Source organism: Babylonia areolata, chromosome 10 (genome assembly GCF_041734735.1).
Source record: "Babylonia areolata isolate BAREFJ2019XMU chromosome 10, ASM4173473v1, whole genome shotgun sequence".
Classification (NCBI taxonomy): domain Eukaryota; kingdom Metazoa; phylum Mollusca; class Gastropoda; order Neogastropoda; family Buccinidae; genus Babylonia; species Babylonia areolata.
The window spans coordinates 43699204-43721492 of NC_134885.1; the positions used below are offsets into that span (position 1 = coordinate 43699204).

The following is a 22289-nucleotide window of genomic DNA, read 5'->3' on the forward strand; positions in this document are numbered from 1 at the left end:
ACACAGACACACAGACACAGACACAGACACAGACACACACACACACACACACACGTTGCACACGCCAGTGTCGAGCGGGGCGCTTCTGTCTCCCCCCCCCCCCCCCCCCACCACCCATGCCCCCCCCCCCCCCACACACACACACACACACACACAACACAACACACACAACACACAGCGGTGTGAAGCCAGCCGACCACGTGTTGGTGTCACCGTCTCCTTGCACACCTCACAGCAAAAAGACCTCCCAGGAAAATTCGTTTTTCTTTTTGTTGGGGGGTGGGGGGTGGAGGGGGTTGGGGGGGTGTAATCCTGATTAAAACTTTTAAAAGTAATCACAATTTCAAACATTTCCAGATCAAAAAGTTCAAACGTTTCAAAATGGTCAAAATTCCGGCTTCATATCAAATGTCTATACCTCGAACCTGTCAAGAAATGTCAGTTCAAACAGTTCGGAATAGTTTTGATGACACATTTTCAACAAAAGTGTTCAAAAAATTTCAGAACATATTCTCTAAACTTTTCAAAGTTGACAATCATTACATTTTATTTCAGAAATATCCGGATGTGTACTGACCAGCGGGGGTACACTTCACTGTGACGACCGGTTCCTGACTGCCTCCCTCATTGCCAGAAGACGGGGAAGGGGGGGGGGGCGGTGTACAGCTAGCCTTGCCAAACGCCAGGCCCCACACTTACCGTGCACTGAACCAATTACCGCCAGTGGCGGGAAGATGGTGAAGTGGGGGAGGGGGTGGAGAGCAAGGCGGCGCGAAAGGGGAGGGGGGCTGCGGGGGGGGGGGGGGGAGGGGGAGGAGGGGGAGGGGGAAGGGAGGTCGGTGGAGGAGAGAGGGAGGGAGGAGAAGGAGGGAGGGAGGGAGGAGAAGAGTGAAGATGGAGAAGCCGTGGCAGCTGGCGAGACATGTCCTGCGAGGAGCTGGCTGTGCTGGTGATGACAGACACTGGAGAAACGGTGTTGACGATTGTTCGTTGCCTCTCTCAGATCCCCCCCCCCCTCTCTCTCTCTCTCTCTCTCTCTCTCTCTCTCTCTGTCTCTCTCTCTCTCTCTCTCTCTCTCTCTCTCTCTGTCTCTCTCTGAAAGAGAAAGACGGCTTTGTACTGCTACTACTACTACTACTACTAATAATAATAATAACACATAGTTTTTCTATGGTGCGATATCCAGCACCAATGCTGCTCAAAGCGCCTTACATCATCTTCCTTCATCTTTTGTCCCGTGACCCACCGGGTCGTGGGGGGGACACAAGGGATGCAGCGGACGTCACTCTCCTCCAGCCTGGTCTGCTCTCAGCCTCTGACACCAGCTCTGGCATCTTCAGATGAGTCCACGTCTTGACGTCATCTGTCCAGCTTCTCCTTGGTCTTCCACTCTTTCTTCCGCCCTCAGTGGTGCCCTGCAGGGTGGTCTTGCACAGGGTGTTGTGGCGGGTCACGTGGCCAAACCAAGCCCGCTTCCTCCTTTTGATGGTGGCCAGGAGGTGTTCTTGATGTCCGGGGAAGGCTTAGACTTTGCTCCGGGCATAGTCGTTGGTTAACTAATTCAGTTAACTAATTCAGCGTCTATGTTTTTTGCCATGCACTGAACTGTCATGGCGGTCCAGTACTATGAGGAGATGAATGTGGTGTATAGTATGTGTGTATCTGTTTGTGTGTGGTGTGTATCGTGTGAATATATGTTTGTGTGTGGTGTGTATTGTGTGTATCTGTTTGTGTGTGGTGTGTATTGTGTGTGTATATGTTTCTTTGTGGTGTGTATTGAGTGTGTATATGTTTGTGTGTGGTGTGTATTGAGTGTGTATATGTTTGTGTGTGGTGTGTATTGAGTGTGTATATGTTTGTGTGTGGTGTGTATTGTGTGTATCTGTTTGTGTGTGGTGTGTATTGTGTGTGTCTGTTTGTGTGTATTGAGTGTGTATATGTTTGTGTGTGGTGTATTGTGTGTATATGTTGTGTGTGGTGTGTATTGTGTGTATATGTTTGTGTGTGGTGTGTATTGTGTGTGTCTGTTTGTGTGTGGTGTGTATTGTGTGTATCTGTTTGTGTGTGGTGTGTATTGTGTGTATCTGTTTGTGTGTGGTGTGTATTGTGTGTGTATCTGTTTGTGTGCGGTGTGTATCTGTTTGTGTGTGGTGTGTATTGTGTGTGTATCTGTTTGTGTGTGGTGTGTATTGAGTGTATCTGTTTGTGTGTGGTGTGTATCTGTTTGTGTGTGGTGTGTATTGTGTGTGTATCTGTTTGTGTGTGGTGTGTATTGTGTGTGTATCTGTTTGTGTGTGGTGTGTATTGAGTGTATCTGTTTGTGTGTGGTGTGTATTGAGTGTATCTGTTTGTATGTGGTGTGTATTGAGTGTATCTGTTTGTGTGTGGTGTGTATTGAGTGTATCTGTTAGTGTGCGGTGTATGATGTGTGTGTATCTGTTTGTGTATGGTGTGTATTGTGTGTATCTGTTTGTGTGTGGTGTGTCAGTATTGAGTGTATCTGTTTGTGATCACGGCCAGTCCCGTGTCCATGTGAGGCAAACGGTGGAACTGAGTTACAACCCACCTTGGGTTTTTGGGTTTTTTTTTGGGGGGTTTTTCCACGGGGAATCAACGAACTAACTTTGTGGAGGAACTGCCTTTTATATCGTTATTCGGCCATCATTAACAGTAATGTTTTTCACCCACTGTCACTAAGATGTGCACGATTCTGTTTGATTTCCGTCACCAGACATTGTGTCTTTTTCCCCTCCACCATTTCTTGCAAAAACTGTTTTCCGTATTATTTTCCAGTCAAGTAAGTGCGTCACTCTGACACTCAGTGTATTTTACTGTGTAACATTCCTTTGCCAAGGTGTCGATTACCCGCAATGGGACACTCGTGAATGTGAAAATTTAAAAACGTTTGTAGTCTATTTTCTGCATGACAACAAAATAAATAAATAAATAAATGAATAAAATAAAATAAACCAAGCCTGTCACGTGTGTTACTGGAATCTCCCATGTTTCATTCGTGCTGTTTCTGAGAATGTACCCTTACATAGCCTTCCGTGGATCTGACTCAGATGGGTGTTATATATATATATATATATATATGTGTGTGTGTGTGTGTGTGTGTGTGTGTGTGTGTGTGTGTGTGTGTGTGTGTGTGTGTGTCTTTCTCCACTGGTAAGGACCTTCCCCTTCCTTCACAGTCTCATCTCCTCCACGACTCGGACTCCCGAGTCTGCCAAACCAGCGGAGGAAGGTGTCGTCCTTGTCCTTTACCGCCCACGCCCACATCCCCACGCCCCCACCCCCACACAACTGACTCGATATGTTTGATTGTGGATGGTGAGATTTACTTTGAGACTTAATTAGTATTTCAGTTAGCATTTTATGTCTTTTCTGATTCCTACTGAATAACTGTGAGACTAGCTAGTAGAGACTAGTAGTAGTAGTAGTAGTAACAGCAGCAGCAGCAGTGTGTATCACTGTGTGCGTGTGTGTGTGTTGTAATAGCCCTACCAGTTTTTCTAAAATGCTGGAACGACTGACGGACGAACAACAGCCGTCTTCTGTTCACGAGGTCGGAATGCGTTTTGGTGTGGTGATAAATCATATTTGTTGAACATCATGCCGTCACATTTCATATATGTGTTCTCTGACACTTATAACAAGAAAAGAAACACTTTAATCAACGCTTTAATTTTTTTCATGTATGAGTTGTTGGTGTGGTTTTCTTTCCGTCAAAATACCAATCCAACATTTCTTTAAATCTCCAAAACATCCGGTGATTCTATTTACGCTTTTGTGTCATATTTTTTGTGACAAGTCTGCGCATTTTCAAATAATGGCTCTACATCAGTCATTCAAAGAACGACGTAGTTTCAGTAAGTAAAGATTATCACTTGTTAGTCACTGGAAATAAGATTTATGGTCTGCTAGTATTTTGTGTTTCCCAGCCCCACCTAGAACTATGCGATGACATCATTCTTTCTTTGAACTCTGCCATCTTAAATCTCGTAAATTTACTAAATATGAGTATATATTTATATACTGATTAAGTACAAGTTTACAACACGAACTGCGCAAATATGTGGTGTCAGTGTAGGCATGTAATTACCTTTCCAAACGTTTTTCTTTGTGGTGTTCCAGTCTGACGTTTTTTTCGTTCTTCAGTTCTTGGTACTGATCCCCCCCACCCCCCCCTCCCCCAAATGAAGAGACGCATTGATGTATGATTACCACTCAGTTAAGTTTAGAAGTTTATCCAGAGCTAAGCAGTTCACATTTGTATCCTCAGCTGGTGAACTGACGAAGAAACAATAATGATGTCGATTTAGAATTAAAATGTATTGAGAGCTTGATAGACTACTCAGTAGAAGTATACATGTGGATGTTTTTCCAGGTTGTAATCTGTAGATAAATTACTTCCACTATTTAAAAGTACCAGCAGTAGTATTTGGTAGTAATAACAGTGGAAGTAGAGATTTAGTTGAAGAAATAATAGGCTTTTGGCAGTTGTAGTTAAGACAAAGTTTTCCTCAGTTGCTGATAATTTTGTTTAGGGGTCACAGTGCATACAATTTTATTATGGAATGATAGACCACTGGAGAGTTTGGCTGCCATCTTAGATCTTGCACATGTGCATCTAACTTTTACTGAAAATCATGAGCAATGCCAAAGGTAATCAACAAAGGCAAAAGCAGCAAACATGCTGTCTGCTGTGTCTTCACTAATCACTTGATCCTCCATTGCTACAACCAAGCACTGTACAATGAAGTGCACACAGTACAATGAACTGCACAATAAGAAAAACAGAATGTGAAGTAAAATGTAAAAAGTACAAACCTGCTGTATCGCTTGTTCTGCCTCTCAAGATCACCATTTTTTATTCAGAATTTTGGAGTCAGTCAACTTGGAGAGCACAGGTCATGTGATGCACTTCAATAAATCATATTTATCAAAAATTTTCCCATTTACATTTTCCTACTTGCTTTCAACAACAAATCATTATTGTGATAAATGATTAATCTTTTTTTTAATAAGAGATTTAACAGTTCATCATTATTTTCAGTGCTGTTTTTCAGTGTCATGCAAATAAACTGTCATAATGATAGTCATCACAAAACACTAGTGGCTAAGTTGAAGGCCAGCGATGTGGAGATCAGTGGACCGAAGTGTGGCAAATTAAGTTTAACAATGAAAGGTAACCCAAACGACACTTATCATATCAACTCTGATGATCTAGGTGAAACTGAGTTACTTGTATAAAAGGATTTGGGTGTTTTGACAGATAAGAATGTAACTTTTGAAAGCACATTAATGCAAAAAGTCAAATGGTAGATAAGAATGTAACTTTTGAACAGCACATTAATGCAAAAAGTCAAATGGTAATAAGAATGTAACTTTTGAACAGCACATTAATGCAAAGAGTCAAATAGAATAGTAGGCATGATCACTCATTTGTCCTGTCTGAAAATAAAGATATAATAATAATCATAATGGTGCCATTATTTCAATCTTTAGTTAGACCAATCCAGGAATATGGAAATGTTCCATGGTCCCCCTGCCTTAGAAAACATATTGACTTGACAGAAAACATGCAGAGATTTACCAAGCAAATTATAAGAATGGCTGGTGTGATCTACAAAGAGAGACCAAGTAGTTTGAAACTTTCTAGCCTTGAGTGTTGTAGGTTAAGGGGTGATATAATCAAGACTTAAAATGTTACATGGACATCATGATAAGAGGACCACACAAAAATCTTTTTACTTCAAATGACAGTACTGATACCAAAGGACACCCACTAAAAGTGGCTGAAAGTAAAACATTCACCAAATGAGTGTTTTTCTCACTTTTTAACTAACAGGGTTCTTTTAACTTGTTAACTTGTGGAACAGCCCAGTCACATTATGACTGCAGGAACTCTTACAGTTACATTTTTTTTTTTTAATTATAAGACAAACACTTGAAGGATATAAATGGCATCCAAATAAATTTCTCTGTTGGATTCGGAAGCTTGCCATAACATAACTGCGCACTCTATAACTATGTAAGGCACTTGTGCAATTGGTGGGGGGGGGGGGGTCTAAATGATCGTTGATCATGCAAAAAGCTGATAAATCCTAAAACCCATGACATTGATATGATATGATATGATATGATACCACATAATGTATGATGCAGAATGCATTCCATTTCAAAGTAACTGCTGTTTACAGAACTAGCATAAGACAGCTTCCTGTATTTCATCACCATCTTTCAAGCACAACCTGCACTGTTCTGAGTTCATCTGTTTGTCAGAAGTAGAACAGCTCCATTTTTCATCATCTTTCAAGCACAACCTGCACTGTTTGGTGTTCATCTGTTTGTTAGAAGTAGAACAGCTCTCTCTATTTCATCACCATCTTTCAAGCACAACCTGCACTGTTCTGTGTTCATCTGTTTGTCAGAAGTAGAACAGCTCCATTTTTCATCATCTTTCAAACACAACCTGCACTGTTTGGTGTTCATCTGTTTGTTAGAAGTAGAACAGCTCTCTGTATTTCATCACCATCTTTCAAGCACAACCTGCACTGTTTGGTGTTCATCTGTTTGTTAGAAGTAGAACAGCTCCATTTTTCATCATCTTTCAAGCACAACCTGCACTGTTCTGTGTTCATCTGTTTGTCAGAAGTAGAACAGCTCCATTTTTCATCATCTTTCAAGCACAACTTGCACTGTTTGGTGTTCGTCTATGTTCGTCTATTTTAACCTGTTTATTGATATTTTCCACTGTCACCTTCACCTTCACCTCTCCCGTAGTCTGGGTTCAGACCGTTGGGGCACCGCTGCTGACCTGGCCACCACCCCTCTCCACTCTTCACGGTTTTCTGATTTCCTCAGGGCGTCACCGAGCGTCAAGCCTGTCCACCCCCGGATGTTGTCTTCCCATCTCTTCTTCTGCCGTCCTCTCCTTCTGCCTCCTTGTACGGTGCCTTGCAGGAACGTTTTGGCAAGACCAGATGATCGGGAGATGTGTCCATACCACCTAAGTTTGCGTTTTTTCACTATGGACAGAAGGTCTTCGTAGGGTCCAATACTTTGCTTGATTCTGTTCTTCACTTCCGTGTTAGTGATGTGGTCTCTGTAGGAGATGCCAAGTAGTCTACGAAAGCATCTCATCTCGACAGCTTGGATTCTTCTCTCGATGTCTGCAGTCAGGGTCCAAGTCTCGCAGGCGTAGAGCAATATTGATATAACCAGGGAACGCATCAGTCTGATTTTTGAGCTGAGAGCGATGTTTTTGTTGTTCCAGATGGTGTTCAGCTTGTTGAGTGCCATTGTTGTTTGGGCAATTCTCGAGAGTACTTCTGGTTTAGATCCTTCATCTGACACGATTGCTCCCAGATATTTGAAGCTGTGGACTGTTTTAAGCTTTTCGTCGTTGACTTTGATGTCAATGCTGATGCCGTTGGTGTTGTTAGTCATCAGTTTGGTTTTCTCCGCACTGATTTGCATTCCATACGATGTGGAGGCTTTGTCTAGATGTTTGACCAGGCTTGCCAGTTCTTCTTCTTTTCCAGCCAGTCCATCAATGTCGTCGGCAAAACATAGGTTTGTGATTGTTCTGCCGCCTATGCTGACTGTTCCTACATGCTCTTCCAGTGCGTCAGTCATTATTCTTTCTAAGAAGATGTTGAAGAGTGTTGGGGAGAGTAGACAGCCTTGTCTCACTCCGACTGTGGTTCTGAACCAGTCCCCGATGCTATTGTTGAGGTAGACGGCGCTGGTGGCTTTGTCATAGAGGTGCTGCATCAGTCTGATCAGGTTGGCGTTGATGTTGTACAGATTCATGGTAGCCCACAAAGCTGCATGCCAGACCCTGTCAAATGCCTTCTTAAAATCAATGAAGACGTGGTAGAGGTCTTGTTGGTGTTGATGGTACCTCTCACATAGCAACCTCAAGTTGAAGATTTGTTCAGTTGTGCTCCTTCCTGGTCTGAAACCTGCCTGTTCTTCAGCAATGATGTTTTCTGCTTGTGGTTTCAGTCTGTTAAGCAGGATCTTCAACATGACTTTGCTGGGATGACTAATCAGGCTGATGGTGCGGTAGTTTTGACACTGCTGGAGATTGCCCTTTTTGGGGAGGGTGATGATCAGTGATTGTGTCCACGGTGTGGGCCATTCCCCTGTTTGCCAGATCTTGTTGCAGATTTTCATTAGCACAACTATCATAACTTCACCCCCTGCTTGGACCAGTTCTGATGGGATGTTGTCCACTCCTGCCGATTTCCCTTTTTTCAGCGATGCTATTGCTGCCTCTATTTCTTCACGGAGTATGGGGTGATTACTGTTATCAGTGGCTGGTGGAACATTCAGTATTGCTGGATCACCTATGGTCTGTATGTTGTATAGCTCTGAGCAGTATTCTGTCCATCGCTTTAGGATGTGTTGTTCTTCTGTCAGTTCTTCCAATTTTCCTGGCGTCCTTAGTGTTCTGACATTCCACGTGCCAATAGAGATGTTGTTCCTGGCCCGGAGCTTGTTGTTGTGTGGTCCACCAGTAGCACATTTGTCACCTCCACCCTGGTTTGCAATGGAAGGCGCGGTCCTTGTTGACCCGGGTGACGACCGAGCCGGTATGGGTTGAGTAGTGGTCGTCATTCATGCGGTGAGTCTTGGGCAGAAAAGCATGGCGGAGCCCATCCCTCTCCATGCTAGACTGGTCTAGCTGCGGCTTTCCTTGATTGGAGAGGCCGAGATCTAGTTTTGATATAGCGCCAGTTGCTCGCTCCCGTGCCGCGTCGGTTGAAACAACCTGCACCGTGTCCCCCTGAGGAAACACCCACATTAACGTGGCGAGAAGGTGCGACTACGGTATTCACCCTTTCTTAATAGAAGGAAGGGATCTTCGCAGGTTTTCCACTGTACAGCTCAGAAAAATGTGGAGGTGATATGCTTCATGATAAAGTATTTATAACTATTTTTAGCATGATATTTTCCCCTGTACAGCTCATCCAGTGAAAGATGCGGAGGTGATACGCTTCATGCCTTATGCCTCTTGACTCCTTGTGGAGCATAGGGCTGCTACAGCACTCCCCCAGCAGACTTTGTTTTGGGCTGTCCTCTTCAGCTGGGTCCATGTCCATCCGGCTGCCTTCATCTCATCCTCCATGCTTCTTCTCCAGGTCTGCATTGGTCTGCCCGCTCTCCTCTTTCCTTGGGGGTTCCATTCCAGTGCCTGTCTTGTGGTGTCATCTGGCGGCTTTCACAGGGCGTGGCCTATCCAGCCCCATTTCCTCCTCCTGATCTCCTCACTGATGGACACCTGGTTTGTTCTATTCCAGAGGCAGGCGTTTGGTATGTTCTCTGGTCATATGATGTTTAAAATATGGTGTTGGCATGTATTGACGAAGGCCTGTAGTTCGTTGGTGTTCATCTTGGTTGTTCGCCATGTTTCAGAGCCGTACAAGAGGACTGCTTTGACATTGGTGTTGAAGTACCTCAGTTTGTTGTGAGTGGAAAGAGATGTGGAGTTCCAAATTGGCCGTAGGGTGTTGAAGGCATGCCTCGCTTTGTAGATGCAGCTCTTGATGTCTTCATCTGCCCCTCCATCCTTGCTCACTATGCTGCCAAGGTAGACAAACCTCTCTGCCTCACTGATGTTTCCACTTCTGAGATGGAGCTGATCCTGCCTCTTGTTGTTTACTCTCATGAGCTCTGTCTTCCTGGTGTTAATCTTGAGACCTGTTTTCTCAGCTTCTTCAGACAGTCTGTTTAGCTTTTCTTGGGCATCTTGGTGTGTGTGTGGGAGGAGGCATACATTGTCTGCGAAGTCCAGGTCTTCTAACTGTGGTGAAAGTCCACTATATCCCTGTCCCTCCATTTCCGTGGTTTTCTTCAAGATCCAGTCCACAACGAGGAGGAAGATCACAGGTGACAGCAGACAGTCCTGCCTCACTCCTGTCTGCACCATGTAAAGGTCTGTCAGTTTCCCATTGTGGATGACTTGGCAGGTCGAGTCTTCGTATAGCTGCTGGATAATGGAGATGAATTTGGGTGGTACGCCATAGTGGTGCATCAACTTCCAGATGACCTTTCTGTCCACACTGTCAGAGGCTTTTTTAAAGTTGACAAAGATTGTGTAGAGAGGAGATTACCGTTTCACTGACTTCAATAATAATTCGCAAAGTGGCGATGTGATCACTGCATGACTTATCTCAACAGTTTCAGTTTCAGTTTCAGTAGCTCAAGGAGGCGTCACTGCGTTTGGACAAATCCATATACGCTACACCACATCTGCCAAGCAGATGCCTGACCAGCAGCGTAACCCAACGCGCTTAGTCAGGCCTTGAGAAAAAAAAAAGTGAATAAATAATAGATAAGCTTACATAAATAAATAAATAATAATTATAATATTAAAAAAGGTAGTAGTAGTAATAATAATAAATAAATAAATAAGACAATGATGATAAATAAGCAAATGAATGTAAAACATGAAGACACACATTCAGACATACACCCACACATGCATAACAAATATGCACCAAACATGCAGTTTCACAGATATGAAAGCACAGTCAAATACATTAAACGTACATGAGCTCCAACACACACACACACACACACACACACACACCACACATTACCCTGCATCTCCTCTACTCCCCTCCTCCACACACTCATTTCTAGTCTACGTATCGCAGCTTCCACGGCACACACACACACACACACACACACACACACAGATGAACACTTACTTGTACAAGCACACACACATACGCCCATATCTCCCACCCCCAACCCCACACACATATATACAAAGATATATATATATATACACGTTCCAATATCCTGTTGCTCCCACAGTGTAGGCATGCATACACTCACATACCTCATCCTCTACCCCACCTCCCCCACCCCCGTCACACACACAAAAAAACAGACCCACACATGCACACAAACACACACATATACACATGCACAGAGGCTGCCACTGATTGGCCGCAAGAGGGATGGGAAAAGATCTCTGATGCCAAGAACGTGGCGTCTAGTGTGTTGCTCAGTCTATTGTATTTGGAAAAGCCCACAGAGACTCTGTTCCGTTTTGAAGAAATTTGCGCAATGTTGGTTTGGAAATGATGCCGATATTTGTTTGATTTGCAAAGCATCGTGCTCTGCCTTTCATGTTAGACTTACGGCCGCTCCCTCTCTCTGCTTTTATTTCTTTGAGGCGATCGATGGTTTGATGGCCTTGTACCTGTTCTTTTTGATGTTCTTTTACTTATCTGAGGATTTCCGATTTTCCTAGATGTAGGCCGCTCATTGGTGTTGCGTTACCAGCAAGTCTGTCAGCTCGCTCATTTCCCTTAACACCTGCATGTCCCGGGCAGTATGACCAGAAGCCTGCCTGTTTTTGTTGCAGTCTTTGATCTAAGGCATTTTTCAGTCTGTCCAGCATAATTCTGGTGAGGATCTTGTTGGGGACCGATGACAGCATGACACCTCTTCAGTTGTTGCAAGAAGAGAGGTCCCCTTGATACGCTTCATGATATAGTATCATTATTTTAAACATGTTATTTTCCCTTGTACAGCTCAGCCAGTGAAAGATGTGGAGGCAATATGCTTCAAGATAAAGTATTTATTTATAACTATTTTAAACATGTTATTTTCCCCTGTACAGCTCAGCGAGTGAAAGATGTGGAGGCGATACGCTCTCAGCATCCTGACAAGATTCCTGTGAGTCCTGAGCTGTGACTTGTTCTGTGTGTGTGTGTGTGTTGGCTGTGTGTGTGTGTGTGTGTGTGTTGGCTGTGTATGTGTGTGTTGGCTGTGTGTGTGTGTGTGTGTTCGCTGTGTGTGTGTGTGTGTGTGTTGGCTGTGTGTGTGTGTGTGTGCTCTGAGTGTGTGTGTGTGTGTGTGTGTGTGCTCTGAGTGTGTGTGTGAGAGAGAGAGAGAGAGAGAGAGACCATGTGATGGGTATGTGATATACTTAGAGCCACAGTATTAAAACTATTATGGTGTTACCTATTCACACATTAGCATTGTAGAAATTTGGGAATCAGGCATGTGTAGTAATGTAATGTACTGTAAATGTAATGTGAAACCAGTCCTTTTGATATCAAGGTGCAAGCATATATTCAAGACACAGTATTCTTAAATGGACACCTTGAGCGAAAAAAAAACAATATGTATTTATATGAATTTTTAAATGGTAGCCTTAATCATGTTAATGACCATTTTCACAAGTGTCGACTGAATGCCCAAATTAGGTTTTCAGCTCTTATTCAGATTCATTCCATTTGTAAACTAAAACTAGTAAAAGGCTCAGGTTTGTTTCCAAGTAAAGGTTAAATTGGGTCCCTGGTGGCACAGCTTTGATTCCCAAAGAGCCAGCCAGAAAGCTGCAGAAAGGCAAAAACATTCAAGCAGCTGACCTTTGTCCACCAAAGGCAGAGGTACTGTGCCAGAGGTTCATAGGGTGACATTTTGTTGCCCTCAGTGCAGTGTGTGTGTGTGTTTCCAGGTGATAATAGAGCGGTACCAGTACGAGAGAACAGTGCCAGTGTTGGACAAGACCAAATTCCTGGTGCCAGACAATGTGAACATGAGTGAGCTGGTCAAAATCATCAGGTAGGTCAATATACAATCTGTCTGCCTGTCTGTCAGTGTCAACATGAGTGAGCTGGTCAAAATCATCAGGTAGGTCAATATACAATCTGTCTGCCTGTCTGTCAGTGTCAACATGAGTGAGCTGGTCAAAATCATCAGGTCATGATGATAATGGTGATATTATTGATGATGGTGATGATCATGATGATGATGGTGACAATAATGATGAAGATGATGGTGATGATCATGATGATAATGGTGATGATCATGATGATGATGAAGGTGATCATGGTGATGGTGATGATGATCATGATGATGGTGATAATAATAATGAAGATGATGGTGATGATCATGATGATGATGGTGATAATAATAATGAAGATGATTGTGATGGTGATAATTATGATGGTGATGATCATGATGATGGTGACGATATGATGATGATGGTGATAATAATGATGAAGATGACTGTCATGATGATGGTGATGATAATGATGATGGCGATGATGATGATGATGATGATAATAATGATGATAGTGGTGATGATGGTGATGATGATGATAATAGTGATGGTGATGATAATGATGAAGATGATGGTCATGACGATGATGACGATGGTGACAATAATGATGAAGACGATGGTGATAATGATGAAGATGATGACGGTGATGGTGTGTCCAGGCGACGCCTACAGCTGCACCCTAGCCAGGCGTTCTACCTGCTGGTCAACAACCGCAGCATGGTCAGCAACACCACACCCATCGCTGAGGTCTATGAGAGAGAAAAGGACGAGGATGGATTTCTCTACATCATGTACGCTTCCCAGGAAACCTTCGGCTGATGGGCCCCTGTGTTGGGACCTCACTCCTCTTTTGGCTCTGCAGACAATGAGACATGCTTGTTGGTTTGTTCGGGGGACATGTGTACAGACAATGAGACATGCTTGTTGGTTTGTTTGGGGGACATGTGTACAGACAGTGAGACGTGCTTGTTGGTTTGTTCGGGGGACATGTGTACAGACAATGAGACATGCTTGTTGGTTTGTTTGGGGGACATGTGTACAGACAATGAGACATGCTTGTTGGTTTGTTCGGGGGACATGTGTACAGACAATGAGACATGCTTGTTTCGGGGGGGCGTGGAGGGACTGTCAGGATACAGTTCCTATATTCTGGGGAATTTTATTGCAGACAGTTTTGACTTCCATCGTGGTACATTTATCATCCTGTGTTGTATTAATCATCCCATGTGTATTAATCATGTTGAGGAATATGTTTTGATGAACTTGTCTTTTGTTCACATTTTAGAGATTCATTTTTGACCCACTTTTTATCATCGTGCTGAGGAATACCTCTTGATGATTTTTTCCTGTTATGATTTTGTGTTACGGTATTTTTCTGGACTGTTTTATTCCATCATTGCAGGCAAACTTTTCCATCAAGATTTATTTTTGTGTCTAATGATACTGGTTGGGTGAAATTTGTGTTTCCAACAATCATGGATGTTTTCATAAACAGGTAAAAACAGAAAGAAAGGATTTGGATTTGTTTGTTGTTGTTTCTTTTCTTTTCTCCTACGTCTTTTTTTTTTTTATCAGACTTGTATCATTATTTGTTGTGATTTTACAGTATCAGAAGTAACCGGAAAGGATTTTTTTCTTATCAGACTTGTATCATTATTTGTTGTGAATTTACAGTATCACATTCAGAAGTAACTGGAAAGGATTTTTTTTCTTCTCAGACTTGTATTGTTATTTGTCACACGATTTGACAGTACCAGAAGTGACAGCATTTGTGGAGACGAGGAGGGTGATGGAACAGGGGGCTGAAAGAGAGAAGTATGTGTATTGCACAAAATGACACGAAAACTGCTAATATGCCCTAAGTCATACACGTGCTTCACCACTTGTCTTTAATTCTTAGACGAGAGTAATGCGCATGCACACGTGTGTTTGTGCATGCATATGTGTGTGTGTGTGTGTGTGTTTTGGTTCATGGACTTTTAAAGCAAGCATTCAGAGAGACATGACATGGGTCTCTGCTGTGCAACACACACACAGTGCATGGTAGCTTTCAGTCCACACAGGGGAGGACACAATTGTCAGGCTGGTGTTCCAACCACAAGATAACGTAGTGTGGTATTGTCAGAGAAAAAAGTGTCTGCTTTGTAGTCCAACCAGAAATATCAGTGTATGATACTGACAAGGATAGGAAAGGATCAACATATATAATTTCAGTTTTGGATTTATCAGTCAGTTCATCATGGTCATGAAACCAAATGTGTGGATCTGTACATTGAAAACAGTGTTGTCCCCACTGCCTGAAAAGTCATGGTGTTGATGATTTCCGTGTTGTCATCATTATGAAAGATGGATTCATCTCCTGTACCCAGAAAAAATGCTACCATATACCATCCATTTTGAATGATTAGTTCAAGTAGTTGGCTATGAAAAGAGAGTTGCTGTATTATCATCTTCAAGGGCAAGTTCAAGCAGTTGGCTGAGAACTCCAGTATTATCCCGAGTGCTGTGTACATAATGGGTCGTTATTTTATGGTTTGTTAGGAATATCATTCATCTCAGTCCTGCATTTGCTTGCAACCATATTTTTTTGGTATTGTTTTTTTAATCATTTTTATGTCACATAAATGATAATGAATTGAGAAATTGATATTAATTGGTTTTATTACTTACCTGTTTGTTTATTCATACATGTATCTTATTTTACTTTTACATTACTTTTTTTTTTTCCCCTCAAGGCCTGACTGAGCTTGTTGGGTTACGCTGCTGGTCAGGCATCTGCTTTGCTTGCAGATGTGGTGTAGCATGTATGGATTTGTCCAAACGCAGTGACACCTCCTTGAGTAACTGAACTGAACTGTGTCATAATATATTTTTTAATCATAGGACGTTTTTTCATCTTTTGTTCTTTTAATCTTTTAATCACCTTTTATTGGAAGCAGAGTGTAGGTGTTCACTTTGAAGGCGCCTCTGTATTTGCCCATGGCCGTCATCCATCCATCATGGTCGTCATCTATCTATCATGGCCGTCATCTATCCATCATGGTCGTCATCTATCTATCATGGCCGTCATCTATCCATCATGGTCGTCATCTATCTATCATGGCCGTCATCTATCCATCATGGTCATCATCCATCCATCATGGCTGTCATCCATCTATCATGGCCGTCATCCATCCATCATGGCCGTCATCTATCAATCATGGCCGTTATCCATCTATCATGGTCGTCATCTATCTATCATGGCCGTCATCCATCCATCATGGCCGTCATCCATCTATCATGGCCATCATCCATCCATCATGGCCGTCATCCATCCATCATCTATCCATCATGGCCATCATCCATCCATCATGGCCGTCATCCATCCATCATGGCTGTCATCCATCCATCATCATGGTCGTCATCCATCCATCATTGTGGCTGTCATCCATCCATCCATCATGGCCGTCATCCATCCATCATCATGGCCGTCATCCATCCATCATCATGGCCGTCATCCATCCATCATCATGGTCGTCATCCATCCATCATTGTGGCCGTCATCCATCCATCCATCATGGCCGTCATCCATCCATCATCATGGCCATCATCCATCCATCATCATGGCCGTCATCTATCCATCATGGCCGTCATCCATCCATCATCATGTCCGTCATCCATCCACCATGGCTGTCATCCATCCATCATCATGGCCGTCATCCATCCATCATGGCCGTCATCCATCCATCCATCATGGTTGTCATCCATCCATCATTGTGGCCGCCATCCATCATGGCCGTCATCCATCCATCCATCATGGCCGTCATCCATCCATCATCATGGCCATCATCCATCCATCATCATGGCCATCATCCATCCATCATGGCCGTCATCCATCCATCATGGTTGTCATCCATCCATCATCGTGGCCACCATCCATCATGGCCGTTATCCATCCATCCATCATGGCCGTCATACATCCATCATCATGGCCATCATACATCCATCATCATGGCCGTCATACATCCATCATCATGGCCATCATCCATCCATCATGGTTGTCATCCATCCATCCATCATCATGGCTGTCATCCATCCATCATCATGGCCGTCATCCATCCATCCATCCATCATGGCCATCATATATCCATCATCATGGCCGTCATCCATCCATCATCATGGCCAGTAGGCAATGTCTCTCTCACCATGGGTTAGGGGTCAGTATGCTTTCTTTTTGTATGCATTATGATATAAGTATATATATATAAATGAGGATATTGCTACAAAAAGATATATTTCACTGGAAAATATGCATCACTGGTTTTTAGTCTTCCTTTGTGGGTCCTGCTTTAATTCATAAACATTGTCACCAGGTTTTAGATAGTCAATTGACACTATAACTAGTAGTAAAAACGATTTGATTGGGTTTTTTTTATATATATAAAAAAAAATTTTTAAAAAGTTATATAGTGCTGTGACAAAAGAACTACAGTTGAAAATATCCAAGCAGTGACTTATGTTATGAACAAAATGTCAGGTATTATTTCTGATGCTGCTCTCTGCTCCCAGTATCAAGAGTGAACAGCTAGGGTTTTCTTTTCTGTTTTTTCTCAATGTATGTTCAGCTTTTTCCTCAGTCATTGCCTTAGCATAGCACATAGATACCAACAGCTGATTCAGTTTTTTGTTTTGTAAATTGCAGATTGATACCAGCAGCTACATTAGAGTTATGTTTCATAAATCATACATCCATACCAACAGCAGAATCTGTTTCATGTTTCACAGATCACAGATCAAAACCAACAGCTCACTGTGGAATTCATGTGATTGATACCAACAGCTGACTCATCTTTTTGTACATCAAGAATAATGTCTGATATCAACATATACCCTACTTGTCTCCAGAGAAACATTTGTTGAGCAAAAAACATTTCCTTACATGTTGTTTGTTTGTATGGTTCTTTCAGGAGACCTTTTCCAGACATTATTGAACTTTTGAAGACTGTCATGAAGTTTATTGCAAGGGAAATAACTCTTACTGTGCCCTTTGATCAGGGAGGGGTGGGGGGAGTGGCTATGGGAGAGGTGTTAGCTCTTACCATGTACAATGCATTGCTGGGGCGTTGAAATTCGTTTCATTGAAATGGTTTCCACGTTGTCACATGTGCAAAAATGGCTAACAAAGGGAACTCATTTTGACAGTACTTCAGACTGTCCACACATGTCCATTTGGATGGACAGTCAGCTGATTTCAGTTTATGTTGTGTGTTTTTCCACTTCAGTGTGACAGGGAAGTCTGCCAGAGCTGTAAGCTGTGGGGTGGAATGGGTTAAAGTGGAGGAGACGTTACAGTAGAGGAGTGGAATCATTGATTGGGCAGACTGAGCGAGGCTGGTTTACAGTGACAGAAAACTTGACTTCTGGATGAGTAGATTCTTTTTTCTTTTTTCTTCTTAACTCCTGATTGACTGAGAATTCATAGACCCAACTAGTCATCTTTCCAAGAAAACCAAAAAAAACCAAACCAATGCTTCAGTGTTGTGTGTGATACTCCAGCCTGTAGCAGAATTCATGTAGTAATATGAACACCATTCATAGACAGTATAGCAGAATACAGCTAGTGATATGTAACACCATTCATAAACGATGTAGCAGAATACAGCTAGTGACATGTAACACCATTCATAAACGATGTAGCAGAATACAGCTAGTGACATGTAACACCATTCATAAACAATGTAGCAGAATACAGCTAGTGACATGTAACACCATTCATAAACAATGTAGCAGAATACAGCTAGTGATATGTAACACCATTCATAAACGATGTAGCAGAATACAGCTAGTGATATGTAACACTATTTGTAGACTGTGTAGCTGAATACAGCTAGTGATATGTAACACCATTCATAGATGATGTAGCAGAACACAGCTTGTGATATGTAACACCATTCACAGACTATGTAGCAGAATACAGTTTGTGATATGTAACACTATTTGTAGACTACGTAGCGGAATACAGCTAGTGAAATGTAATACCATTCATAGATAATGCAGCAGAATACAGCTAGCGATATGTAACACTGTTCGTAGATGATGTAGCAGAATACAGCTAGCGATATGTAACACTGTTCGTAGATGTAGCAGAATACAGTTAGCGATATGTAACACTGTTTGTAGACTATGTAGTAGAACACAGCTAGTGATATGTAACACTGTTCTCAGACTATGTAGCAGAACACAGCTAGTGATATGTAACACCATTCATAGACTATGTAGCAGAACACAGTTAGTGATATGTAACACCATTCATAGACTATGTAGCAGAACACACTTAGTGATATGTAACACTGTTCTCAGACTATGTAGCAGAACACAGCTAGTGATATGTAACACCATTCATAGACTATGTAGCAGAACACACTTAGTGATATGTAACACCATTCATAGACTATGTAGCAGAACACAGTGATATGTAACACCATTCATAGACTATGTAGGAGAATACAGCTAGCGATGTGTAATGAAGGCACAGGTACTACAAAAGCTTCATTATTGTTACTGCAAAAGCTCCATCATTATCTACAAAAGCTCCATTATTGTTTGGGTGTGGTCTGAAGGCTCATGAGCATCATTATTTGTCTTTTCCACTGCCGAAGTTCGGACGATGTTGGTCTGAACAGTGTTACTGTAGGTTTTGCATCATAAGTCTGTTTTTGCTCTGCCAGGTGACAATTTTTATCATGCTGTCTTCATCTCTGTGTGTGTAGTGTGTGTGTGTAGTATATGTGTGTGTGTGTAGTGTATGTGTGTGTGTAGAATGTCTACACTGATGCAGTAAAATAATGGGACGGACTCGCCCTCAGAGAGCCTCCACACTATGAGGACCAATGCCCATTGGCACACATACGCACACACACACACACACACACAGACATGTGTACGCACGCGCGCGCACACACACACACACACACACACACACACACGCAAGAGGATCCATTGAGAGAGGAGTGATCATTGCTCATGGGTAGGCACTCAAGGCTTGATCAGTGCATAGGGTTTTTGCGAAGACCAGGCTTTTATTCTTTTCTTTTTCAGTAGGTGTTGTGTGTATGGATCAGTGACACTGTGAAAGTGAACGTGATGAGTGCCAGTATTTGTTGCAGTTATCTGGTCAGTGTTTGGAAAACTTTTCTTTTTCCCAGATGTGAGAACTCCTTGGATTTTCCTTGTGCTAAAGAAACTGATACTTTTGTTTACAAAGGCATTAAAACGGTAATACTAACTGTTGGTGCAGTACCTTCAAAAATAAGAAAAAATGTTTGGTTAATTGGTGTTGTTTTTTGTTGTTGGTTTTTTTTTTGTTGTTTTTGTTTTTTGGGGGGTTTTTTTGTCACTTTTTTTTTTGGGGGGGGGGGGGGGATTGACGAATGAATTATACATTTTGGAAACTTGAAACATATTCTGTGGTGCAAACTGACAGCAGACATCAGAGACCGTGAAGTCAAATTGCTTTGTCAGGAGCCGCAACAGTCATGTTCACTCCACAGGTACCATCTACATTTCTGAGGAAGAGATTTCTGTTCATCCTGTTTTGATTGGTGAAGAACCGTTGGTTAGTCACTGGTTTTTTCTCCAGCTTCCACTGATGTTTATTTACATGTCAGCATGCTGGTGTCTATGGTTTGACTGTATAGTCATAACAGGCTTTGTGGGCGGGGGGGGGGGATTTGTAAACTGAAGTTTTTTTCTTCTTTTTAAATTATACTTGAATTGTGTATCTTATTAGCAGTTTTGGTTATGTTAGCTGTATTTTACTAGGAATTTGTCCATGATCAAACTGATAGTGATTTACCTGTATTACATGTCTGCACTGAGTCTGTAGCTGCCATAGAACTGATGCTATGTAACCTACTTTTGGAATGGCTTTTTTCTGTTTCACTTTAAATCTTCATTGTCAGACATGAGAAGTTTGTGTGTGTATGTGTGAATGTGTGTGTTCCTGCCATTTTGATGTTTTGCACTAATTGTGGGTTTGTTTTCAGCATTGAGATAGGGAATGGTGATGTCTTCAACTTGTCTGGTTTCTTCTCTTATACCAACGTGTTTCAAATTTGCATTCTAATTCACATTCTAATTTGCATTCTAATCCACATTCTAATTTGCATTCTAATTCAGTAAGTATTATGCAGCGAGACAGATAACTTACTTTATATCTCTGGGACAAAGAAAATGTGTGGGTTAGCACATTGTAAGTTAGCAGTTTTCTGCCTGAAGTGGTGTATGCATTGCAAGTTTACCATCAATTTTTGTCAATAACTCCTAAAGGATTGCATGCATTTAAGTCTTTGGTGTGCTGCCCATTCAAAACAGTAGTTGCTAGATTGATTTTGTCAGCAGTTTTTGCTTAAATTGAAGACTTGGGAAGAGACAATCAGCTGGTCATACTTTTTGATTGCTGAATAGCTTTGCACATTAATATATTTTAAGTTGTTAGCATACGCAGTGACGATAGTTATTAAAGTTCCAGCATGACAACAAATACTACTGAGGCATAAGCTTTACAAGCGTTTTCTGTCATCTTCCCAAGAGATCATTCCTCTTGGTAGGGGAGTGGTGATGAACTGATTCTCTTGTCATCTTCTTTTCTAGTTAGGAAACCATCAGTGAGAAACGTGCAGCCAGTATACAGTGCACTTCATGCTGATTGGCATGTTGTAATGATCAGTGTGAAACGTGCAGTCAGTATATGATGTCACACACAGTGCACTTCATGCTGATTGGCATGTTGTAATGATCGGTGTGAAACGTGCAGTCAGTATATGATGTCACACAGTACACTTCATGCTGATTGGCATGTTGTAATGATCAGTGAGAAACATGCAGTCAGTATATGATGTCACACACAGTGCACTTCATGCTGATTGGCATGTTGTAATGATCGGTGTGAAACGTGCAGTCAGTATATGATGTCACACAGTGCGCTTCATGCTGATTGGCATGTTGTAATGATCAGTGTGAAACATGCAGTCAGTATATGATGTCACACACAGTGCACTTCATGCTGATTGGCATGTTGTAATGATCAGTGAGAAACATGCAGTCAGTATATGATGTCACACACAGTGCACTTCATGCTGATTGGCATGTTGTAATGATCAGTGAGAAACGTGCAGCCAGTATATGATATCACACAGTACACTTCATGCTGATTGGCATGTTGTAATGATCAGTGTGAAACATGCAGTCAGTATATGATGTCACACACAGTGCACTTCATGCTTATTGGCATGTTGTAATGATCAGTGTGAAACATGCAGTCAGTATATGATGTCACACACAGTGCACTTCATGCTGATTGGCATGTTGTAATGATCAGTGAGAAACGTGCAGCCAGTATATGATATCACACAGTGCACTTCATGCTGATTGGCATGTTGTAATGATCAGTGAGAAACATGCAGTCAGTATATGATGTCACACACAGTGCACTTCATGCTGATTGGCATGTTGTAATGATCAGTGTGAAACGTGCAGTCAGTATATGATATCACACAGTGCACTTCATGCTGATTGGCATGTTGTAATGATCAGTGTGAAACATGCAGTCAGTATATGATGTCACACACAGTGCACTTCATGCTGATTGGCATGTTGTAATGATCAGTGTGAAACATGCAGTCAGTATATGATGTCACACACAGTGCAC

General features: G+C 42.1%; 1 protein-coding gene across 1 annotated transcript; it reads left to right on the forward strand.

Moving 5' to 3' along the window:
* Positions 1–3756: 3756 nt before the first annotated feature.
* Positions 3757–18317, forward strand: LOC143287023 (microtubule-associated protein 1 light chain 3 alpha-like). Its single transcript, XM_076595035.1, has 4 exons — positions 3757–3872; positions 11651–11706; positions 12494–12600; positions 13261–18317. Exons 1-4 carry the CDS (start codon positions 3833–3835, stop codon positions 13418–13420), a joined length of 363 nt encoding a protein of 120 aa, XP_076451150.1. The 5' UTR covers positions 3757–3832; the 3' UTR covers positions 13421–18317.
* Positions 18318–22289: the final 3972 nt, after the last annotated feature.

Bases quoted from the DNA above. Each gene is read 5' to 3' on its own strand.
- LOC143287023 (XM_076595035.1), top strand. From the start codon at position 3,833: ATGGCTCTACATCAGTCATTCAAAGAACGACGTAGTTTCA. The intron at 3,873-11,650 runs GTAAGTAAAGAT...TCCCCTGTACAG, and splicing joins CAAAGAACGACGTAGTTTCA to CTCAGCGAGTGAAAGATGTG. The intron at 11,707-12,493 runs GTGAGTCCTGAG...GTGTGTTTCCAG, and splicing joins AGCATCCTGACAAGATTCCT to GTGATAATAGAGCGGTACCA.